The 26,484-nt window shown below is 34.9% G+C and overlaps 1 protein-coding gene across 2 annotated transcripts; it reads right to left on the bottom strand.

The window, feature by feature from the left end:
• Positions 1–716: 716 nt before the first annotated feature.
• Positions 717–26,199, bottom strand: LOC140792730 (uncharacterized). 2 transcript variants are annotated; one of them, XM_073143893.1, is made up of 10 exons: positions 25,888–26,199; positions 25,702–25,794; positions 25,458–25,562; positions 25,169–25,321; positions 22,457–22,555; positions 22,240–22,368; positions 13,392–13,571; positions 1,832–1,948; positions 1,667–1,727; positions 717–958 (listed from the first exon to the last, which is right to left on the bottom strand). In XM_073143893.1, exons 1-10 carry the CDS (start codon positions 26,167–26,169, stop codon positions 936–938), a joined length of 1,242 nt encoding a protein of 413 aa, XP_072999994.1. In that variant the 5' UTR covers positions 26,170–26,199; the 3' UTR covers positions 717–935. The 2 variants fall into 2 exon arrangements, with proteins under 2 accessions (XP_072999994.1, XP_072999993.1); XM_073143892.1 differs by lacking the exon at positions 717–958 and having other exon boundaries at positions 1,404–1,727; positions 25,888–26,198.
• Between the last annotated feature and the right edge of the window lie 285 nt (positions 26,200–26,484).

The following is a 26,484-nucleotide window of genomic DNA, read 5'->3' as shown; positions in this document are numbered from 1 at the left end:
TTTCTATCTCGATCCCAGGTTAGCCAGGAACTGAGCCACTGATGAGAGGCCAACCACTAACTAGCTAGCAATGGTCAGACTTCTTCTCCACGGCCTAGCTCCCCCTCCCATTTTCCTCTTCTTTCCTCTCTTACTATTTTTCTTCTTCCACTATATTACAACAATGCAGGCCTAAGCTAGAGGGAGTTTTCTGTGTTTTTTCCTTTTCTTTTACTTATTTATTTTATATTCTTTACTTAATTTAAATTAGATTTTTTACACAATTAATTATTTCAATAATATTATATGCCCTGCAAATTACAATGCATATGATGCACCCACTAATACTTATTTCAATAATTATTAATTAATTATAATTATAAATGTTTGCATATATACTTGGAGCTTATATACTTCTATAAGAGGAATGCTCATAGATTGATTAATTATAATTAGATTCATATATGCTTATAGTCATATTTATATATATATGTACTTATATCAATTTATTATATATTATTATGTATAAAACAGAATAGTAGACATACACATTTATAATTTTATAAGATTGGATAATAACTATTTTGTATAATTAATGATTAGTCAACCAAGAGTAGTAATATTAGTAATATGAGAATTAAATGTATATTATAAAGCTAGTAAGATATCCAAAGTAAATTTCGTAATTTTTAATGTAATAAGCACCCTATCTTTTGTTCGAATTAACCCTAAAGAGATAAAAAAAAATGTTTTCAGATATGTCGACCATCTATACAACATCCAGCGGATTCCTTCCGACTGATATTTCAAAATGTCCATAAGTTTTAGCAAAATTCTGAAAATAAAAAGTTAATAGATGGTCACATAATCCAATTAAAAAGTACAACGTAAAAAAAGTGGGGGGCCTTTCAGAAGTTGGTTCAAACAAGAACGATACTTGGACTGCGTTTGTCTTCTCATGAAGGAAAGAACCAAAGGGCTGATTCAAGGGACAACATTATACATTCAAGTTACTGAATATAACTTATAAAAATATAATATTTCATCTAACTAAAATTACAAATGCAAGTAAAAATAACAAGCTTAATGCCTTCCTAACAAAAAGGTTCACATGCACAAGTGCAAAGATTAGCAGTGAAGATATGAACAGAACAATGACAACACCACATATACTGAAATATTTATTAATCTGGACTTGATCTGAACGCTAAACAGCACAGGCAACATATTCCCTTCCAAATCAGTTGGTAAAAGATATAAGTCACGTTATTAATAAGCCATATATTTTGAACCTAAACCAGTGATAATGTTCCATTCAATTGATTTACAACTCACCACAGTTTCTTTTTGGAAATATCTGTGTCAAATGCTTAATTAAAATCTAATCCAAGCACAACTTAAAGTGCAGCTTAACCATAAATGGATTAAGGAAAGCCACAAAGAAAGAAATCTGATTAACCTTGCATCTATGCATACAAGAAAACAACATGCTAATTGACAATTCCTTAAGATTCGTAAAATGGCTAAAAAGGAGAAAAGTTAATGAATTTGCAAATGTTAAACAGAACAAGCAGATTATAAAGTTAGCCACTCTGTGGCCTGCGCAACTTGTTAGCAACATATAGGAGATGACTAATGTTTGTTGACGGGTAGTTCTGCAACAGCTTGAGATTTGACGTAAAATCACCTGATAGCAGACGCCTCCGGATGAGGATCAACATAGCACAGCATATTCTCAGTAGTGTTTCCTGCATTTACAATATTATGTCTTAAATCATTCCACAGGAGAACCATTGCGTATTAATCATCTCAACATATCAGATGTAATTAATTGCCATGTAACAAACTACACCTGAGGGCCTTCAGGATCACTTAAAAGTGTATCCCAGATGTGAAGGCTATCAGCAAAATTGAACTCTTGAGTCAATAGCAAAGTAATCCATCTGAAGGCATAGAATTGAGGATTAACCTGCAAAAGTCATATTTATGTAACTATACATTTTGGAGATGCATTATCACTGTAGAAATGTTTGCCCTGACATCAAATTTGAATGCCAAAGTTCTTAGAGAATCTTAAAGAGAAGTTAAAAAGAAATGGAATAACATCCAGATCCTAATGTATAATAGCTTTGTATTGCAAAACTACCTTAAAAAAAATTGGACGAAACCTACTGAATCTCATATCACTAAGAATTCCAAAATTCAACAAGCCATTCACAAGCTAAGGCCATCGCAAGCTAAGGCCATCATCCACAATAGAAAAAGTCAGTCATATGACATGAGTCGAATAATATTGAAATTATTGCTCGCTACAAACAACTTAGCTAGGTTATATGATACAGTCAAAAATTGTGTTCCAATGATACGAACCGAATTAGATCGGATCGCATCATGAAGACATTGGGATTGATAGATAGAGTCTATTTATCTTTTAATTAATTCATGATGTAAATATCAGTTTACATCGTTTTCTGCAGAATGCTGAATTTGACTTGATTTGATTCTAATTTTCAATTTCTTCGCACGTTTTGTTTTTCTATAAATAGTGTGATTTGATCATACATAAAACTCTAGATTACATATCATATTTACTAGTGTTTTGCATCCACGAATTTACCAAAATATTGCACTTATAGACAAAGTTCACTCTTGGGAAGATATCTAGATGATGCCACTTATAGGGCATGTATAGTTTTTGAGAAGTGAGGAAAGTGAAGTTGATGTCGAAAATTAGAGGGAAAAATGGTAGCTGTTGATGAAGCAATGGGATATAAGATCACCACTTTATATCCGCCTTTAATTAGAGGGAAAATTAGAGGGAACGTCCGCCTTTAATTTTCTGCATCATTCTCCCTAGATTGAAAATGACATCCTTGAGCCGTCTCTTGCAATATTTTCAATATTACAGAAATACATTAGCGACAATAAAAGTTGTAGAAACATTATAATCACTTGAGAAGTCTATCCTGTAATTATTTTCCTGTGCACAATATATTACTCTAAACGGGTCATCAATTCTAGACATTAACTTTCCTCAGCGTTTAGTTGGAATCCTTTCTTTTTGTAGGTGAATTTGTACCAAATATTTTTCCCTGATGGCAATCCTCGTGTGCTTAGAACATGGATGGCCGTGCCGGCGGCATACCGGCACATGGCACGAGGGGTGCCGCATGGCACCCCTCCTAATAGCTTCGCCGCTCACTATCGACCTCGTCATCGAGCTTGCCATCGCCATTCGCCTTCGTCGTCACTCGAGCTCGTGTCAATCCGGATCTACATCTTAAGTTTTTAACTAATAATCTCTCTCTCTTTCTCTCTCTCTCTCTCTCTCTCTCTCTCTCTCTCTCTCTCTCTCTCTCTCTCTCTCTCTCTCGATCTTTCTTTCTCCCTCCCTCGGGCTAGGACACTCGACGGCGACTCGGCGACACGCAAAGGCGAGTAGTCCCTTACCTTTTTCTCTCCTTACGGCACGGCCATCGTTGGCTTAGAATACTTGAAATAGAGAAATCTAAATATTTTGCATTTGAGATCTTGGGGATTGAGAGGAGACATAATAAAAGAATTTGAATTTTTGGACATTTGGAAAACATTCTCTCAGTATGAAGTGTTCTCATGGCTCAAGAGTCCAATATTTCCTATACACGTTGGCTATGAATCACCCCGATCTTATTTGATGATGAAGGCCTATTATATCTCGAGAAAAGAGGACCACAACTATGCTTCAGTAAAACCTTCTTGCAAAGTATAGTAGAACTTGAAATTGTGGATTAAATATGCTCTCTACCATGTAGCTCTTAATGTGTAAGACTTGGTTCAATATTAAAAGAGTGAGAATAATAGACATTCCTCAATCACAAAAGATTTCAAACGGCTCAAACCATGTAAGCATTCAAGTCTGTGAAAACACAACTCCTCAATATTGTATTTCACTTACATGATATGCGTGCTGTAACAGCTCCTTAATAATGTATTTCCCGACCAAACTAGGGTTTTCACAGAAGAGAATAATCATCCTATACATAAGTGAACACTATATAAATAGTCTCCTAATCGTGCTAATCACATTAGGAAATAAAATAAACTCTAAACCAAAAGAAACTCTTAAAAATATACTAATTTGGTCTCAAAACTATGTCAGACATTTGAACGGATTGACAAATCCTAATGGCCACCCATTCAAATGGATAGAAGATATAGAATTATGTTTGAACAGAATTTTGTCCGTTCAAACGATAGCCTCCAACTTTTTGTTTAAGAAGTGATCTTGGGAAGTGGAAATTCCTATGGAAGTTACTTCCTAACAAAAACTTCCTCCAAACTTCCTTCAATTTTAAATTTGTGTATATATCCTTTAAAAGCTATAGTTTTTTCATGGATACCCTTCAATTTATTTTTTGACAACTATATGTTAAAATCTTCAGTACTTCAAATTAGGATCAGCTATATAGAAAAATGACACGAATCGGCCGTATTGGCTCATATAGACCCATATTAGTCGCTAATATCGAATCAGACTACTTTTAATTACATAAATTCTAAAAATATTTAAAAATGCTGTAAAATTTCTAAAAATTTAGAAACAATGAAAATAAAATAAGAAAATAATAATTACGCACATATGAAGTTTAAAAACTAAAATTTTAATAATAATTTACCTCCATAAGAACAAAAGTTCACAAATTAACTATATATATGTAAAGTGCAAAAGATAGCATGACGTTTAAGTGAGAGGTGACATGCACCCAGTTACTAGTACTAGGTTCCCAACGCAGAGAGGGAAAAAAAAGAAGAGAAAAATGAGGAGAAGCACGCCCTCTCTCTTGTGAGGTCTTCCATGAGGACATCAAAGTTGATCGATCCTAATATAGATCAAATATTGGTTGATATGACTGATACCCATTTGATACTAGCCAACTGACTAGTATCAGGCCCGGATCGGCTGATTTTTGGATCCATGCTTCAAATATAAAAATACATAAATTCCATTAACTGAAAAGAATGTAAACACAAGAATAAGGATATTTTTATCTTTTGATAATCAACTTGGTGAAAGTTTAATAGTTTATTAGGTTTGATGGTAATCCAAAAAAAGTTTAAAAGGTATTTATACAAAACCAAGTGTTTCGTAAATATAACTACTAATTTTTAGAGGAATATAGATGTAGATAAGAGATTTTAGAAAGGTATACATGAAAAAAATATATATACGTGTTGAGATAGAAAATCTTTTAGGAATTTAATGGTCACATGTTTTGCATGTGATTGGTAACTAGAGCTAGGAAGTGCACTCCTTCCCTAGGGCGGAAGTGGATTGAGCCAAAAATAGGGAAGTTTGATGATTTAAGGGGAAATCAGAAAAATTGCTTCGTAATTCACCTTGTGCAATCAAATAATAAGAATAGGCTAGTATATTCACTTTCCTCACTTCCTAACAACCAATCACGCCCATAGAGATATTGTCATATTGCCTAGTATTTCTATCTTGCATATGTGCAAAGTGAACTTTTTCGATATACTACTTTGCCCCAGTGTTCCAATAGTTGTGTCTGTGAACTATGATATGAACCGGGTCAAATCAAATCATATCAACAGGACATTGGACTCGATGGATGAGTCTAGTTATATTAATTATTATGTTTATTTGGTTTAGTTAAGTCTTATTAGGTTAGAATTTTATGTAATTAGCTAAATCTAGCTGTGCAGTTCGAAAAAATATTTAGAAGATATTTATCTAGTATTATAATATTATGAAGCCACCTAGATAAGATTTCTATAGATTCGGACTCTATCTGTGGCGAACGAAGGACTAATCTGAGATAAGTAAGAAAGACTGAATTAGTTAAGTTGTTTATGATTGTTTAGATTTAATCTCTATAAATAGGGCTTTATGGTTTGTATCTTAGGTATGCATGAATGAAAGATTAATTGACTTTTGTCTTTGCATTCTAGTATCTCTGCTCTCAACTTGGCTGTTGGCCTCAATCTCCCTCCTCCCTCTTTACCAACTAACACTGCCTCTCCTGTTGGAACGGTGTCGTCTTACTTCTAATCTCCCTCGTCCGCCGATCCCCTTAGTTCCATCGGGCAGGTCTACTTCTCTCTCTCTCCTTCTCTGAACTATCAATCTACCTAACTACCACCATCATCATCCAGCATCGACGCCATCTCCATTATTATCTACAAGCCAATCCATACCTACCACCAACACCAACTATCAGCTTACTAACCAGATTAGACCCAGATTTAGTCCTTATCTAATAAGGGTCTAAATATAAAAGTTGAAGACTAGAAGACACGAAGCTATTCCAACTAGTTTCATAATTTTCCGCTTTTTAGAGAATATTTGGCGAATATTCTTCCTTGACTGCATAGAATAGCTCGCGATTCAGGTCGACTCCAAGTTGGTACATATCAAACTAGGAGAATTGTTGATGAGAATTTTGAGTCTGGAAATCCTGAGAGGGTTATTTAATTGTAATGTTCGAACATCCTTCTATATTGGCTCCTGACAATGAAACCTACCTAAAGATAATGTTTTGATCACAAAATCCAATGCAAAAGTTCATGTACCATAAAATTTTGAAGTTCAATGGAATAGTTTGGAATGAAGAAAGAAGGGAGATAAGGTATATTTTGATAATGATTGTGGCAATGGACTTATGCCATGAGCATATTCAAAGATAGAGTCTAAAGGATAATCTTGAGAGGTGAACAAAACAGAAAGAAATCTAGTTAAGTTATGTTGCTCTGTTGGTAATTTTGATTTGGGTCTTGATGTAAGATGAACTGTGTTTGTGGAGCATAGAGGAAAGGACGAAGGTTGTAGTTTATTTGATGATTCGGGTAGTTAAGCTCTATATGTAGGTTATCTTAATAATTAACAATCTTTTAATACCTTTATATAGGATGTGAATTGTGTTACCAGGAAATCTTAGTTTATCATAAAGTATATAGGTAGAAGATTTTCCTTAGTCTGATGATAAGACTTGCCCTTTGCATTCAAGAGGTCATGAGTTTATATTTTAGAAACTGCCTCTTCAGAAATGAGTGTAAGATTGCATAATGCATACATCTGCCCTTTGTAGACCTTGTACAGTCAGGAGCCTCATGGATTGGCATGCCTATTTAGTTATTTGTTTATTTTATAAAGTACATAAGTACATAACTTAAATGATGCTCAAAGTACTGCTTTCAGATTGATGGCTCCAGGAAAGAGTTGTATAATATACTAGGAAAATAGGGGGAAAAGAAAATAGGAAGAAAGTAGGCCAAATGATTTCACATTATTTTGATGCATATATGTTGTCATTGGTCTACTTTGAGTTGTTTTGCCACTTTGTAGACAATATGTTAGAGAAGGAGAATAAGACATAATAAGGGAATTTTCGTACAACACCATAGTTTTAAGTAAAATTTTGATTTGAGCCCTGCATTTTCTCAATTTGCAAATCATACCATCCTCTTATCGTAAAATGAGCAAAAACCATCTTGCCGTTAATTTTTTCAACAGAAGTTAACAGTGGTCTTGGGTAAAGGTAACAACAGTACTGAAGTTGCTGAAGTTAAGTAACATAATATAATATTCCCTTTCTATGTCATCCGCTCAAACAATGTTAAGCTAACCTAATTAAAAGTTTTTTTTCTTTATATGGAAAACCAGGGTACAATTTGCAATAATGAAAATCCAAGTTGTAATCAGGAATTTTCTAGAATGTAAGGTGTATATGCAAACTTATCTTGGAAAGAAGAAGACATCTTCACATCTTACCCATTAAATGATAGTAAGGAATTTGAAGAAAAGAAATATTGTAAGAATAGTTCATAGAATAATAGAAGCTTGAGCTATATCTAGATTGGTTGATGAATGCTCTCATTCCTCTTCTCTAGATGTTACGAACAAGATCTGGAACGACCTGGACGTCAGAAAATTATAATGTTTTTATGGGAGGAAGCCTCATAAGTCAGGGATCTAGTGGCTTTGGTTTCACGTGATCTTGAGGTCGGACTGAAAAGATAAAATTAATGGAGGAAGGCCAGAACTAGATAGATTGGTAATTATTCGATATTGCGACAGTCATTGAAAGGTGGTGGACGACCAAGTGTGATGGTGGACGGCTATGGCTGTAAGGTAGGATGGCTTGTGGAGGTGATGATAGCTAAGGTTTGGAGGTAGAATTAAGATTTTAAGTTAGATTTACTCCTAGAAAAATAAACAACTATTATTAATTTACTTCTGCTCTTAGATTATTTTACTCTTACTCTTAAAACAAATTCAAAGCTAAAAAATTTCTCAATGCTTGGATGATTAAATAAAGAAGCCCAGCTCAACAGCCCCTTTATATATAGAGGTTGGGTACAATGAGTTCTATTAAGACTAGCTTTAAAGGCTTATACAACTCAAGTTACGAGTTATTTTAAAGGCTTACTTAACTTAACTGGGCTTGCCTTGAAGACTTATATGACTTAATTGGACATGCTTTAATGACTTATATTACTTAACTACGAATTGATTCAATGCAAACCAGCTTCCAATTGAGGAAACAGATTTTGCGTTGGAAAGTTGAGGAATATAAATTCAATGCAAACCAGCTTCGAATTGAATTCAATGCAAACCAGCTTCGAATTGATTTCAAATAACCACGGAACAGATTTTGCGTTGGAAAGTTGAGGAATATAAATTCAATGCAAACCAGCTTCGAATTGATTTCAATCTGATTGCGCAAAACAGCAAAGGAAAGTTCACTAACACAATCAAACTTAGTGTTTCATCTAGTGAGTCTCATAATACGAATTAAATAGATTTCTCACACCCTATGAAAGAGATCTAGAGGCAGAACAGAGGTCTCGATCCCATCCAAGGATCTCTCACCTAAAGGAGCTTCATATTCTATCAAGGTTCCAAAACTTAGGATCAGAATAGAAATCAGCTGCCCGAAAAAATAATATCTATCAACTGTATTAGTTAAAAATTTAGAAAAAATGACAATAAAATAAGAAAATAATAATTACTCATATATGAAGCCAGAAAACTAAAAAAATTTAAAAAAAACACTCGCTTATTCAAAAAAAGAATTAAAAAGAGAGCGAGAGAGTGAAAGATCCGAAAGAAGAAAAAAAGAAAAAAAATTAAAAATCACTTTCTACTTCTTCTACCGTGAAGAAGAGAAGAGAAGAGAGTAGAAGAATCGAAAAGAAAAAAAAAATCCTACAGTGAAAAAGAAGAGAGAGTGGAAGAAACGAAAAGAAAAAAAAAGGAAGAGAAAACCATACTTTTTGCATCTACAATGAAGAGAAAAAAAAAGGAAAAAAATCACATACTCAAGGTCGCCGGAGTTCGCTAGAGCTGGATCTATATCGTAAAGTTCAAAAGAAACTCGCTGGAGCTAGATCTCTATATTGGAGAAGAACCAACTTTGGTTAGGAGAGAAAAAGCAAGAGAGAGGAGGATGGGAACATCAATGATGTCTTTGGGTTGAATGCGGTTCAAATCTGTTATGGATTCGACCTGTTTGACTTAAATCAACCGATCTCGACCTGGATCGGGTATTGGCCAATACACCCGGTACCCCCTTGATACCAGTCAACTGACTAGTATTGGGCCCAGATCGAGATTGGCCATTTGGATTCATCCTTTTTGTCATTGTGTGAGAAGTTATTAATTCAAGTGCTAGTTAAGCACCAAATACATCTTGTAGAACTTCAAAGGGGTTGAACTAGAGGTTAGAGAGGATCCATCTAGAAAGAACTTAAGAAGCTTCAAATTCCTTATTTATGAGTTCAAGGTTCCATCGTGTAGCATACTTCATAACAAGTGTGAGAAGAGTCACCTACGTGTATCCGTGTGCTAGGCTACATCAGAGATTGATCATCACCAAAGGAGCTAAACTGAGTTCTGATACACTTAGTTAGGATCTTTTCTTCTTGCATTAGGTGTTAAATTTTTATTAAAATAAAATTCCTGTAGGTCACGTTCGAACGCAGGTGGAGTCGCGTTCGAACGCTTGTGAACGCCCGCGTTTGTGAAAGCCTTGTGAACGCATTTGTGAACACCCGCATTCGAACGACTTGTGAACGCTTGTATCGCGTTCGCAAATCCAGATAAGGGACTTTTTGAGTGTGTTCGAACGCGATCGGGCGCATTCGAACGTGATCGACAGGAATCCTCTAGAATTAGGGTTTCATATTGTTTTAGGAGTTGTTGGCTAGCCTCTATAAATATATGGATGGCAACCAACTTCATAAGAGAATTGGATTCTTGATTTCTTGCCTCCTATCTTCTCTTTAAACTCCTCCCTCCTCCCTCTTCACCATCCTTCCACCTTTACCGTTGGCAAGGTTTCTCCTCACTTCTAATCTCCGTTGTCTGTCGAATCACCCATCTTCTTTAGGATCTCGACCACTTCGTTCCCTTCGTCTACTTCCCTTAATCACTTCCACAATCCACCCTCATCTCCATACCCCTCCATAACCCTAACATCCACTCCACCTGTCACCACCACCATCACCCACGTTATTCTGTGTTTTCGTCCCTACTACAGTTCGAATCTGTGAAGGGCGTAAATACGAAAGTTGTAGATTAGGAAGTTACGAATCCAATCCAATTGGTTTCGTAATTTTCTAACTACCGGAGAATATCTGACGAATATTTTTCCTCGATTGCGCGGACTGATTTCTGTAATAAATTCAGATCTTAAAGGAATCTTAGCGTAGCCTATCTTTGGTTCCAAATCTTATCAAATTGGTATCAGAGCCTAACAATTGGTATCAAAGTCTATCAAGTTGTCATCATCGACGTTAACCATTGTGATAGAGCATTCATGAATCATGCCAAGGAAAATCAAATGAGGATGTAATCTATGTTAACAAAGTATTTCATCGAGGAGTTCAAGCAAGCAGACTTTAACGAGTACGGTAAAAGTGACTGTAAGAGAATCTTATTTCTACAATTTGAGTGAAATAAATTGATCCGAAAAGTTGATCGAATTGGTGGTTTTTTTCCTCTTTTGGTTAGAGAGGTTTCCTACATTAAAAAAATTATTCAAGTGTTTGTTGAAATTTTGGGGGAGATAGCACTCTTAGATTGACTAGGTGTAGATGATATGGACCCCAAGTCAAAGTCAAAGTTAAATAATCAAATCCAATCAAACTAGGACAATATAATCCTATTAGGTTTACAAATCAATTCCAAATCAAACTTTGTAAACTGAATCCTAATTAGATTAAGTAATCTGAATCCTTCGAGTACTTGAAAAATTGAATACTACTCAAACAATGAAAATGCATTGAACTCAAGTTGAAAGTGAAAAGCTAAGATTAGAAAACGTAAAGCTGAGAATGAATAGAAAAAGTAAAAGCATGGCAAGTACATAATCACAATTTTTGTAACATGGAAAAACCTTCGACTAAGAAATGAAAAAATCGAGGATCCGATCAACTTCTCAAGTCAATCTATTTCACACTCAAGCGTAGATACAAAATTCACTTACAATCGTTTTCACCATTAAGTTTATCTCTTGCTCGAAGTTTCCACGTCAATGAACTACTCGGTGAAATAGATTGCTCCTCAATTCTCATAAATTATCCTCAACTCGACGTGATTAAAATCTTGAAATTCTCATGTAGGTGTAGATGTCAATATAAACAAGTTAGTTCAACTCCTCTAATGCTCAATGATCAAACTTTGATGTAGCTTAGCACACAAACATATGTAGTAGCTCTCCTTACACTTTGGAAGAAAATATGCTCTGTGAAGAAATTAGGAACTCGTAGATGATGAACTTGAAAGTCCTTGAGCTCTCTCTAATTGATCGTCCTTCTAACCTCTGGTTTTAGCTTATCTAAAATGCTACAAGTTGTAAACAATGTTTGACTAGCAGTCGGACTGAAATTGTTTGTCATACAATGATAAAAAATTAAAGCTCCTTTAGGTAAGGGATTCTTAGATGGGATGAATGTCTTGCTTTGCCTTTGGATCCTTTAACTAAGTGTAGAAGAATCTCTGCAATTCATACTAGAAGAATACCAAAAGAACACCAACTTTGAATGAGATTCAAAAGTTTCTATTTTTGATCAGATTGTCAGGTGTGCACCTGATTTATCAAGTGTGCGCCCAGCTCTGAATAACATACAGAGTCATATGTGAATTTTGTGATCGGTTGTGCAACGCACTATTCTAGGTGCACACCCAGCCTGCAGAATTAAAATCTTACTAATTTGACTTGAATTTTTGCTTGTTTTTTTTCATATGCTTTGCATGTACATTCTTCCACAAGTCTTATGTTTTGATCTAACATTAAATTTAGATTGTATAACATATTTCAAACTACTTTATGTCCACAAACTTACCATTACATAAATTTTGCACTTACATTTGTCATCCATTACATAAATTTTCCGACTTGAGTTTGATTTAAATTCATAGTTTGGATAGTATTAGATTTTTCTAGTCATAGAAGGATTTTGAATTGTATCTCCTACTTAGCTTCGGTCTTTAGAGTCCAATTATTAATCGATTTTCTAAATTAGTAGAATAAGCATTCATATTCCAAGTAGGATTTGAACTTTGAATTTTGACTTTGCCTTTGACTTTGACTTTCCATATCTTCTACACCTAGTAGGTTTAGGATTCATCTCTCTCAAAATTTCAATATTCATAATTCTTTTAAAAGTATTTTACAATTTACTCACAAATATTGTTAAATAGTTGAGAAGTTTTAATCACAAGCTCCAATTACTCACTATAAAACAATCAGTTAAGAAGAGATTATCATACTTTCTCTATTTCATAATTGTATTGCAACCACCAGATGATGCCAAAGATGAAGCCAAAGAAGCTCCTGACATATTTTTTCAATATTAGGACATAAGTAATGCTTGTCATGAAAATGGCAATAGCACTAGAATTATGTACTTATCCATGAATGTCTCGACAATCAAGAGGTGCACTTGATTTTGGGCTTCATCTCTTTACCAGCACCTGCCTTTGGTACTTACCAAAATATCTATGTTCAGACTTTGGTTAAGCCTGATCCATTATCAGCCCAAATAAAATTTAAGTACTTGGGTTAATCCTAATGTATTATCAGCCTACAATTAAACTTCACATGAATATAGAATCAACTAGCAGCACCCAGCTCAATATTGAAGAAATCATAATTGTAAAATCCTCATTTAACTGCAGAAATGTAAGTTGATCACAGGAAATAAAGCAAGATGAAGGATGTAAGTTATGTCAAATCATTTTAATGTTTATAAGGCAGAAATTCTGCAGTACGGAATAATTGTTGTCATCCAAAATGTTCCTGTAAGATCACAACTTCATGTGATTTGCATGGGATTTTAAAGAACAGAAATTTTAATTATGACCTTCACGTAATAGTATGAGGAAATTATTGCAATTTTCTGTTTCTTACTTTTGTTATGATCTCCAGATGGCGCCAAAGTTCTCCATCATGCTTCTTTAGAAGCTCTGATAATTTACTTATTGTAGACCGAATGCCAACAACACTGTTATCAAGTTTTTGACAGAAATTGTCCCTGAACCCGCTTAACAACTCGACAAAGCAAAAGAAAGCATCAGCTTCTGCACAGTCCTGTTTAAAAGCTAAATTAGCATACTTATGAGAAAGTGGAACTAGATAAAAAGGCAATCAACTAGCAGGAGATAGCATAAAGTAGTAGCTTACATACATCTCCAACAAACTTCAACCTATTAAGATATATAAGATATGTCTCCTCATTGAGAAATTTAGTATCAACAGAGTCAGTGGAAAGATACTAGTATGCACGACAAAACCGATCATCTAATCAAGTATTGATATGTAGGTCCTGCATTTGGATCATTATTAAACACTAGCAAAAAGACAGTGTTCAGTTTCATCCAGCTAAAAGTATATGATGGACCAATGGCATCCTCTGATTGATGTCCCTCAGATGGATGTCAAAAAATAATTTTGCCATACCTTGGGATACAAATATTCCCTCTTTATCCCATCTACTCGGTGCAAAGCAATCTTCCCAAGGAATCCATGCCTATAACCATAGATTAGGAAATATAAGAGCATTCACATTTTATTTCTATTTCTTTTTCCTTTTATTTTCTTCTTTTTGTTTTTCCTTTCCTCTTTCTTTTCTCCTTTTTATAATTCATGACAAGCAGAAAAGCCAGGTGAATGACACTTATTATGATACAGTTTTATTTATCTTGATCATGAGATCATATACAACTTCATATAATTAATTCTTCAATTGACAAAGACATTGCATGTGAAAAGTTCCAGCAAAATGTTTCATAAGTAATTATTCACTAGATAATCTTTATTAGACAATATATGATCACTTTCTTAGGAACAGCCATCTGGGCGTCTCTGACTCCCTCCAACTCAATCAATATCAAGAACATGTTGTGAGAGATTCCCAAGCTGGAGAGGTGGGAGAGGATAATCCAACCATTGTACAGCTGACTGATGGCGATACTAGTTATCAGGTCAGAGAGAGGCCAACACACCGGATGGAGCTGGTCCATACTGACGCGGACCTATGAGCGAGGCGACTCCACTGCCTTCGAGAGAATGAAAGCTAAGAAGGGCAATCGGCACTCGTGAACTATGACCGGCCATCATATTAGCAAATAAATGTATTCCGATCCTCTCTGTCACTTGAAGGAAGATAGCAACGACCGGGGTCCTCTCTCCCCCAAGCGGCTCAAGTGGCGAAGGCGCTTTCCTTCGCGCTTGGTAAGCGCTTTTTGCTCACCATCCAAGTCCCCCATATAGCTGAGAATTTCCGAGACGGCCGGCATAGATTAAATCTCATGAGACCACATGAAAACGAAATCTCACATGACAGAACAAGGTAACCACAGTCTAAAATAATGGTACTGTTCCTACAAGTATTACATAACCTCAGATGACCAAGATATTAACTGATCCCTTAATTCATTATGTGGAGCGAATGTTCACCTACTACATTCACCGAATTGAGATACTAGTATATTGATCTAATAGTTCTGGAGCCTAGAGGTAGCGTAAGAGTATTGCAGAGGTTGAACTTTATTTCTCGAATTGCCAACAGGTTTAGACCATTTTATATTGATTACATTGATGTTGATGATATCATAAATGTTGCTCTGGCTAAATCAATTTCTCTAGATATTCAATTATCAAATTTTAGATTCTACAAGAATAAAAATAAAATCAGACAGTGACTGATCAAAATATCAACAAAAAAAAAAATTATTTGGCTTGGCTCAACAAATCTAGGGATTGGGTCTTCTAGTGTGACACTTCTTGTGATACTAGAGTATAGAACTATTTGGACTGATGGATACATATATTTAAAGAAAAAGAGGTTACAGACAAACCACTACTTTCTGAATTAAAGAATGAAGAATTAAATGAAACGGCTCGCTTTGACCATTAAGAGTAGGTAACCTGTTCCCTATCTTTGTTTTTTAGAGGGATCAAAAATGCAAAGTATACTGATATTTGATAAAGTTATCTCTAAATTTTCTTCTATAAACCATGGTTCGTCGAATCGGCCGATCTAGGCCCAATCCGAACTCTTTCTCTTTCTCCCTTTCACTCTTTCTCTCTTTTTCTCGCCTTATCATATAACCATTATTTCTCTTACAGAGAAATCTAGCTCCGGCGAACCCCAGTAATGCAAATCAAACTCGGGCGATTTCTGACGAACTCTGGTATATAATTTTTATATTTATTTCTTTATTTTCATCTCAATTTTTTTATTTCTTCCACCCTCTCCCTTTTTCTTCTCTTTTCTTCTTCTTCTTCTTCTTTTTCTTCTTCTTCTTCTTTTTCTTCTTCTTTTTCTTCTTCTTCACTACACCATAATTTTTCTTTCTTTTGTTTAGTTTTCTTCCACTCACTTTCTTTCTAATCTCTTATTCTTTTCAATTTTCATTGCACCATAGTTTTTCTTTTTTTATTTTCTTATTTTTGATAATTTTTTTCTAAATTTTTAAAAGCTTTCTTGCATTTTTAAATAAAATTTAAAATTTTACGTAATTAAAAAGTTCGATCCAATCCAAACGACCAATACAGCCGATACGTATCATTTTTTCAGCAGGCTAATCCCGATCCTGATTTTTCGAATCTTGCTATAAACATATTTTTTTTAATGTAGTAGATAATCCATATTATCAAAGATGTTATAAAATCAACAGGCATTGTGTTCAGCCTCCTAGTAGTGCTAATAAATAGTTTGAGTTAGAGATAAATAAATTTCACACCTATATTGAGACATTTATATGATATTAGGATAAATTTAGTTATACTCTAATGTGTGATGAGTAGACTATACAAAATAAAAGAAATTTAATTAATTTCTTAATGTACTTAGGCATAGAGACAATATATTTTTGAAGTCTGAATACTATTACTCATTTTAAAAATTGCATATCATATTTTTAGAAAAGATTGATTTCATGTTAGAGGATATTGCCAAGGATGCTAAAATTGAAACAGTGATACATGAAGGTCAAAGGATAATAAATATTATACATAATCATGGCTAGGCTCTTCATCTACTCAGGCAACTGACTAGTAGTAAGGAAATCATTAGATCTGACATATCTAGATTTGTCACTCATTTTCGAGTATTAGAAATCATTATGAAATATAAGGATGACCTCATGTAGATGTTTACATTACAAAAATGGTCTACACAAATAAAAATAAAAAAATAAAAACTATAGATTAGAAGTTAGGTAGAGAGCTTTGAAGATTATGATTCTTGGAAATAGCTTTTAGAATAATATCACATTATCACCATAGTATTTGAGTTTTTTATTAAGGTATTACAAATGGTGGACAGTGAAGAAAAGTCTAAGATAGATTTCATGTATAAGGCTATGGATATAAAGAAAGAAGCGGTAAAAGTTGATTGACTCCTGATGGAACACACAACTAGCAACATTGAGATATACATGTTGTTTGATAGTCGTGCTTGCAATTTACTTTCATTTGTAAATATTTAACATTTTAATGCTTAAAAATTACTATATATATAGGTTTTCTAAATCCAAAATTCTAGATCTCTAGAAATGTCACTAATGACAGGAACAAAATTAATAGATTGTAGCCCGACATGCACAAGTAAATCCTTTGTGATAAATAAGCTTTTATGATTCAATTAAATAATTCTATACTCTTTGTTGCACCTAATTAGAAGATTATCTTATAAAATATATGCAATATACACTTCAATTGGAGAGATAGATTGAGAATTGGGCCACTTCAATAATACTAAAGTTATTGTAGTTATTTCTAGTAGCATTATAACTGAATAGTAGTTAATTTATAGACGGGAGGGGCACTAAATTTGACACTAATACCAAATAATATCTTAAGTCTGACTATGTGAATTTGGACGACCTTCTCTTTGATACGTAGCAAAATGCAAAATAGATTAGCAATAGAGATGTTGGAGAAATTAGTATTTTGTTATCATAATATGATATTGATGTTTGAGAAAAAAAAAAAAGTTTGAGAGAGGGTGCACGTGTTCTACACGTGCAACCCCCTCCCCTCTCCCTCTCCGGCACGCGACGAGGCATAGCGAAAAATCTCGCCTAAGCCGAATCAGATTAGATTTGGATTTTTCTTTTAATCTATAAATTAAACCCTAATCCTCTCTCTCTCTCCTTAATCACCTCAGCCCCCTTCTCTCTTCTTCTTCTTCTCCTTCGCTTTCTTCTTTCTCACCGTCGGAGTCGCGCAGTGGAATCAGCCTACCGGGTGCCGTCGGAGCCATCGGAGACCACCACGTGACTCCTTGGTAAGCCCTCTCCCACCCCTCAATTTTAACTTTAGTTTAATAGGTTAGAACAAAAATACTTGATTTGTGGGATTTCGGCTTCGCCGGCAACTCACGTCGGTCGGCGGCTTCGGGTCGCTGTTGCTCGTGTGCCAAAGCCTCGCGTCGTCGACCTCGTGTCGCAAGCATGCTTCCCTGAAGTTGGTAGGGACACCACTTTTCATCACATTTATTCTCATAAGCACAAAAGAGCTACACCCGTGGCCCTTTAGCTTAACTAGGGTTGTGACTAGTCACCTTCTAGGGCTATTTTCGTCTTGTGTCTTTTACTTTATTTTGCCTATATAAAGACTTGTAATTATTTTTTATAGGTTAATGAATATTTTGAGAGCTTTTGCCTATTGAGTATTTGTTGGTGGATTCCGACACCCCGATTGGTGAATTCCACGGGTTTGATTATTCTCTCTACTTTTTATTCTCAACTCTACAATCAAGACATTGTCCTGCATCAGAAGTCTTCATAGCTTGATGTGTGGAAGAGACGACTCTATGGCCGTCGGCCATGGAGTCGAGCTGTCGACCGTCATCTACGGTTCCTCCTCCACCTCTCATGGTCTACTGGGTCGCGAGAGTGTCGAGGAGGTTAGGGTGCGGCCGATGGATCGTCGTCGGTAGTGACCGCCGGCATCTCTCTCTTTTTATCTCCCTTTCTCTCTCTCGCCCTTCGATTCCCTTCGGTTTGGAGAAGGCAAACTCGGGCAACCCGAGTCTGGCCTTCTCCTTTTATGCTTTTAGATTCGGGTCGGGTTGGATCCGAATCCAAGGAACCTGACCCGGTTCCATTAGTTAAATGGATTGGGCCTTGGGCCCAATCCATTTAAGTGTTGGTTGGGTGGGCTGCGAGCCAACTGCAGCCCAGCCTAACTGATTTGGGCTTATTTTGGCCCAAATTATTAATTTTTGAGTTAAATTGTAGAAAAATTTTAATATTTTTTTATTTAAAAATATTATTGTTATTTATTATTAAAGGTGGTGATTTTTAGCACGTGAGCTAGGGATTTAAGATTCAGTTGTCTTGCTTAGACTCAGGTAAGTGGGTTCACTCACATATTTATTTTTATTACATTTCGTACCTTGTCAGACCATGTAAATTTTCCGTGTGCAAATTTATTTATTTCATCCTTACGTGCAAAAAGATTAATTGTTACATTTTCTGTGTGCATTTAATCATTATACACAGTGCATCATCATACTTTGTGCAAATATTAAATTTTAGTGAAAAGAAAAATGAGACTAGTATTGATACGACTTAAAAAACAATCCCGGTATAAATCGCTTGTGATTTTCCGTAGTGACTCAAGTCTATCTGGAAGTCCAGGGGAAAGTCATAAATCAGAACACTGCGGTGACTTTCTTAGGTGACTCTAGCGGGGTTAGAAAACAGTCCTAGGATAAATAAGAAATTTCCTAGGTGACTTTAACTTCTCTCAGCAATTAATGAAAAAGATAGTGTGTTGATCACATAATGATACCATCTGATGACCCTAACTGAATCAACTATGAAGAAAAGTCCCGAGCGTCATCTCGAAGTAACTTCTAGTTGATGTGGATCCATAGGGTATAGACCCATTGAGACATATGATAGTACAAATATTAGAAAGATGTTAATATGTTGAAACTGTGCAAGGATATAAGTTATGACTCACTATTGTTATCATTGTCATTATTTAAAGAGCATGCCTATTATAAATTGTTATGAATATTATTCATTTAGTTTAATTTTATTCAAGCATTAATATAATTTAGAATTTATTTGATTTTCGAGTGGATTCCACTCACTGAGCTATAGTTGTTTTCTTTTATTTATTTATCTATCTCAGGTAATAGTCAGCGTGGCGACTGAGCAAGATGTACCCGGACTCCACCTCCACTTAGGATCCACCTATTTACTTTTCCGCTCTTTTGGATTTTATGTTTTAGATTAGCAGTTAAATTTATTTCGTTTAGAGACTCAAAAATAATGACATTGTTTTATAATTATTGCAATTAGTTTAAATTTTATAAAGCAAATCTTTGTTTATTTTATTTTTTTTGCCATCGTACGCTTGGAAAGTATTAATAAAGCTTCATGTATCTCAAGCATATTGAGGTGCATAGCCGATCATGATTCTTATTTCGAATCGTGACAATTGAGGAAAAGAATTTTGAAAAGGCAGAAAATGATCAAATAATTTATTTGAATTATGTTTTTGATAAAAATACCTACATAGATCAGAGAAATGGAGAATAGACTGTTGGATGATAAAGATAATCCTTAGTTGCATAAAGTGTTATAAGATGAAGGTCATGTGATAAGGAGAGGCTTAAGACGAGTCATTCGGCAATGAAAAATAGTAGCACTAGTAGTACTAGAAATACACTAAGCTCTGACGATACTCCTAGTGATACATTATCCCTTCCACATTTGATAAGAAAGATAATAGAGATCAACTCACATATCATGATAGAACAATTGAAGAAAAAGAAACGTAGAATTTACATATTTACCAGCTTCGGCATTGCCATGATAAAGTAGCTCTTTATGACTATGATTCATTTCATTTCGAGAGGTCATATGACTCATATACTAGTTATGCTAATTCCCAGACAATCATTCGATATGACTAATATGATAGAATCACTTTTTGAAATATCTAAAGATCCTAGATAATTGTATTTCTATCCTCATGATGATAATGATAACGAGCATAAATATATTCGAGATCCAACTTGGAATTCAATGAGGTTAAGTATATTTTTGTAGTTTTCAAACTTCATACGAGTAATCTATATTTTGCTATTTTTCTATCATTTTTTGTGATTTTTAGGATTTTTCTTGCATTTTATAATATCTTTTAGAATTTTACATAATTAAGTTTGAACAGCCATACCAGTCCCAAAATCAATAATGAGAACTTTCAAATTATATCAAAATTAAATTTGATGCTGTGAAGCACGGGCACAAGACACGGAAACGTGATATAGTCATACTGACATAACAATACAGCAAATCTTGTAAAAATAGGATTTTTCTTGCATTTTAGAATATCTTTTAGAATTTTACATAATTAAGTTTGAACAGCCATACCAGTTCCAAAATCAATAATGAGAACTTTCAAATTATATCAAAATTAAATTTGATGCAGTGAAGCACGGACACAAGACATAGAAATGTGATATAGTCATACTGACATAACGATACAACAAATCTTGTAAAAATAGGATGAGGGCACATCTAGAATACAATGATAAATAAATAAGTAATATATGTAGTTTATTAATATTTGTAAAACAATAAATTGCTAGCCTATAACAGAAATACATAAAAATGCAATTATAACGCACTTTGTATGTTGAGCTAAAATTCATAATAGGCTAGGCTAAAATGCTTTACAACATAACACAAAAATGCTAAAATGAATCAACAAACAAAAAACAAAGAAAAAGGTGCAATTGGGCAACCACCTACTACAGTGGGAATGTTACGTTCCCTATCAAACAAAGAGAATGAGAGGAGAGGGGGAGAGAGATACCAAGAGGAAGTAAGGAGATCAGCATTCTCCGCCATTGTAAACCTCCACCATCACTAGAGCAGCCCTTATCGCGAGGAAGAGAGCTGGAACTCATAGCTTAATTGGGTTTGGGGATATTAGAGGATTGTTGAGTGATTTATAGCTTTGGAGTTTTAGTCTAACGGGTTTTTAGGTTGGCTAAAAATTTTTTTTCAAAAACAATACTCTTAACCAGCGAAAAAAACTACCACATCATGCCCTCATATCTCAATTGTGTCCCTCACATATCCACGTGTATCCTTGGCATGTCCAACTAATTTCTTCTATCAAATTTTGGATACATTCCGCGTGTCCGACATGTGTCAGAGCCATGTCAATGTCCAACATGTGTAGGACATAGCCAAGGGAGTCATACAGGCATGTTCGTGCCTTCCTAAACTAATGAAAAGTACAACTCATTATCTTTATATCCACTTATATTATGGTACATCAATAAAGTATTGGTATGCCTATGTCAGTTTTTCAAGGTTCACATGATGGATTTTTCTAGATACCTGAAGTTGGTACGTGTGCCAATGTTCAACGTATCTTAGCTAACATTATTGTGCATACTGGATGCACAATTCTAGGACATTGGAAAGGACCATAAAATTTATTGATGTACCACTAATGCAAGATTTTGGTTGGTCATGTTTCCAAGTAGGTCCTAAAATTTAAAAACATGCAATATTTACTCTTAAAAATGGAAATTTGATGGATCACAATTCACTAAATAATTAAACAAATGCAATGCACTATCACCCAATACAATTATATTATATTCCACTATTATAGTTGTAGAAATACTGTGTGGTACAAAAAGACATTCAATTCCACAGATGAAAAAGCAATTTTAAAACATAAGCAAACTGTAAGAAACGTTGATATGGCTTACAGCATTATTATCATCTGGATCACTCCGAAAAATATAGAAAAGAGGTGCCAAAACTTCATTCATCCCTTGTACATATCTTATTCCTGGGTTCAACTTTGCAAATACGATAAGTATGTGCCTTAAGGACTCCTGGAAATTGTAAATAAAGCGTAATCAATCAAATATAATATAGTTATCATCAACTGACATGAAAAGAGAAATGGAAATCCGAAATTACTTGATTGGACTTCGCAAAAGATGAGTCTCCAGAGAAAAAGTGCATGTCAGGATGAGTCCGCTTTACATCCCGATCAATCTGCTCTATGATTTCTGAATCCTGTCAACAGAGATTATTGATATATATGAATATGTTTGAGTATCATTAATACATTCATTTTCTTGTAGAAAAGTAGACCACTATGATGAAGTGATATGCCAAGAACGCACAAATTTTTGTGATGTTGTAAACTAGTTAACAAAATGGCATCAGAATTTTTATTTATGCTGCCAACAGGAAAAGACCGATTTGAAAAATAAAATTATTCTGTAGACAGGACTGGTAGCAGTAACACATCTTGGTTACTAATAAATGTTTTAATAAACAACCAATCAAGATAGATAAGGTAGTATAAAGTATATACGGTGCAGCACACTTCAATATTCCAACTCAATGTTGATAGAACTTGTCAAAACTTGCACCAGATATTTCCACTTTGATGTTAATAGAACTTTTCAAGACTTGGACCCTCACTTTTGTTATATGTCTTATATTAAATTATAGTTATTTGATAGGTTAAGGAATGAAAGACCAATTCTGTGTTTGGTACACTCACTAAGTGCTTATAAGGAGACACACATGAAACACATTGTGAGAATTAAAAAAAAAAAAGGGGGGAGGGGGGGGGGGCAAGTCCAAATCTGAATATGATCTCAAATATCGGTTTAAAAATCTATCCTATAAATAAAAACTCTAACCCAGTGGTGATTCAAGACTACCTTGAAGTCCGAGGGTCAGTCCTATACCTGATCAGCATATAATCCGTTTAGGTGACTCTAGCACGATTAAAGAACAATCCCAAACTAGATTAGAAATTTTTCTAAGGTGACTCTAATCTTTCTCCATGGTTAGTAGAAAAGACATGGTGAGTTTATCACATAGTGATACCTCTTGGTGACCCTAACTGAATTAACTATAAACAAAAGACTTGAGTGCATATCCAGATAACTTGTAGTTGATATGGATCCTCAAGAACAGTCTCAAGTTGAGACATATGATATTGTTATTAACATTGAAAGAAATTCAACATATTACGAACCATGTTATGAAATATGATTTACTCTGTTATTACTTGTATTGTTATTATTATTATTATCATAAGCAAGCTTAATAAGATTCTCATTTTATATTATTAGATTTGTATTTATTTAAAGTTATGTTATAGATTTGGATTTATTTGGCTTTTGAGTGGATTCCACTCCCTGAGCTATATTTGTTGGCTTATGGGTTCCTTCTTCTAATATTTCAAGTGTTGATCCACGTGGTGACTGAGTGAGATGCACCGGAACCCCACCTCCACTTAGGATTTTACTATTTTGTCCATCGGTTGGATTAGACATTTTATTCTAAACCAATTATTTTAGTTTGATTGGTGACACATTATCGATGACATTGGTGTTTCTTTATTATTGATTATATTTATTGGAGTTAGTTGTTCATAATTAAATTCTTGTTATTTTGGGAATTAGAAAAATATTAAGGCTTCGTGTATCTCAAGTGCATTGAGGTACATAGCCGGTTATGATTCCAATTTTGGATCGTGACATGCATCATGATATGTTCCAATTAAGAATGTATTTGGTTCAATCAATCTAGACTTTAAATTTGGAATTTATGTATAGTTAAGCAAGGCCAAGCCGTAGAATATGAAATCGGTGGCGGATTTGGGCGTGCAAGTAGTCTAAGTCACTAAGAAGAACAAGAGAAATGCACTGGTAGTAGAGGTTTGACAAAGGATGTAGTTTACTAGATGATAACCCTAGATAAAGGTTACATGGTAAACTAAGGCAAATTGTGCAGGTGATGATAACATGGTAAACTAAGGCAGATGAGGGAGAAGTTTGACCGTTCCTTAGGGACAAAGGGGGTGATTAGTCGACGAGGAAGAAAGCAATGGCATTGCTAAATTGAAGTTAGATCAGCCAAAGAGTTAGTCGAACGAGATAGAAGGAAAGCGAGAGCGATGAAAATAAAGATAAATAATCCTCAATATAATCAATGCTTAATCAAAATGGCTGCGTAGACACATATTTATAGGCTAGCCCACGTCCCAAAGACCCTGAAGAGACCAAATAACAAAAAAAAAGCATGTCAAGAAATACAAAAAAAAATTGGCATCAGGTTTGCTCTTTATTCTGCCGCAAATAGAGTCTGAATCTAGATAAACTTTGAACATAAAAATTGTAGATCATGATGTTACCGATCTTATCCAAGTGGTTTCGTAATATTCAAATGTCGTACGAATATATTCTAAATATTTTTGTGAAACTACGCAAAAGTTAACTAAACTGAACTTAACTAATTAAAAAAAACACTAACCTACTTAAACTCTAACTAAACCACGTAAGAAAAATAAATAAGATAACTAGACTCAATCCATCGAGCATAATATCTCGTTGATGTGATCAGAGATAACCCAGTTCGCATCACATCAGTAAAGTCAGATGTACAAAATGCAATAGCCTGTGTCATAGAGGAAATAAAGATCAAAAGCCAGTATGTAAATGTAAACTGCTTCTAATACATAACAATAAGAACAGACCAAGAAAAAAAAAGAACAGTAGAACAATCTAATACTACTTATATTACGTTTATAACATGTAAAACAGTTGTCTAAATTTATTTCTTTGTTGCATCAACCACACAAGTTCCACCCGAACAGTAAAACTGTACCTGGAAGAACTGATTCCACAAACTGGTCTTCCCAAGGCTCAAAGGGTGCTCCCCATGTGTTATCTCTGACCTCTGGAGCAAGCAGCTGTCTCCACATTCAAACTCGCCACCCTTTTTACCAGAAGATTCTTCTAGCCTTCGCGTGATTTCTGACTGACTAACAAGAAAATTTCTCAGAAACATTACAGTTTCACCTAAACGAGACATTTTAGTCTAACACAATCCTCACATTTAGATGACTAAAAGCTCCACAGTTTATATCTGCTCTAAAATCCACAAGAACACTTACTGGGTTCACCAAAAAATCATCTTTGAAAGCCTTGTACTGAGATCGCCTCTTTTCCAACTCTTCTGCCCAGAATCCGCGATCATTCGGCAAATAACCCAAAAGAAGCTGCATAAACCAACTCAAATTACTTCCTATATGCTAACATTATGTACTACAAGCTCCATTGTCTTCACTAGCAGATTACTAAAGTGTAAAATTATGAATCCATATGCAGATTGAAATCTTGAAATTTTAGCATGCAGACCTTCCAAACAGTGGCGCGGATCCCCGCACCATCCGGAATGCCCTGCGAAGCCAATCTCCGCAATTCTCCAAGATTTATGACCTTCTTCGATAGCTGGTCACCATTACACGAATTAAGCCCAACAAAATCTAACTATCTGAGGCAGAACTTGGATTAACAAGAAGAAAGATTAGTTGACGTCCGCACCTCCGCCAAGAGCTGAGACTGACGCGTAATCTCTTCGGGCGAGACCTGGGAGGAGCTCGGAGATGGAGGTGGCAACGGAGATATAGGAGCGGGAGAAGGGGGAGAGGGAGATGGAGGACGAGGAGGGGGCTCGGGAATCGGAGCTTGGATCGGAGAAGGAGTGGGAATTAGGTTTTCTGGGGAAGATATTGGGAAGTTATTTTCGGGGTTGGGGGAGGAATTGGAGGACCAGAGCGAGCTGTTGAGCCAGTCTGGGACGCCTTTCTTTCCCATCGTCTTCATTTTCCTGTTTTCGGTTCAGCCGGATAGTAATATTTCCGCCATAGGGGCGTAGCTCGTGCTTCCCTCAACCAGGTTACGGGTTACCGGCTTACCGTACTTCTTTTCTGTTTTTTTTTGTTTCGTTCTTTTTTGGTAAATGATGGGTTTTCCATTTGTTCCCGTCCATTTTCCATTTCAAGTTTTTTCTCACTTTTTTTTTCTAAGTTGTTCTTCAGTAATTTAGTACTTCATTAAATATTAATCAGATAACTTAACAGAAAGAAATAGCCTCGTACTCTTCTTATTCATCTTCTTCATCTTTTTCATCTAATATTT

The sequence above is a fragment of the Typha latifolia genome, chromosome 7 (assembly GCF_019914945.1).
Source record: "Typha latifolia isolate L0001 chromosome 7, TyphaL0001v2, whole genome shotgun sequence".
Classification (NCBI taxonomy): Eukaryota; Viridiplantae; Streptophyta; class Magnoliopsida; order Poales; family Typhaceae; genus Typha; species Typha latifolia.
Note: the sequence above shows the minus strand (reverse complement) of the source record. Positions and strands in the feature narration are given on the sequence as shown.

Excerpts from the sequence above, each read along its gene's own strand:
- LOC140792730 (XM_073143892.1), bottom strand. The coding sequence starts at position 26,169 with ATGAAGACGATGGGAAAGAAAGGCGTCCCAGACTGGCTCAACAGCTCG. Across the intron at positions 13,572-22,239 it reads ATCCAGATGATAATAATGCT|GACTGTGCAGAAGCTGATGC; the intron begins GTAAGCCATATC and ends GCTTTTAAACAG. Across the intron at positions 1,728-1,831 it reads GTGATCCTGAAGGCCCTCAG|GAAACACTACTGAGAATATG; the intron begins GTGTAGTTTGTT and ends TTGTAAATGCAG.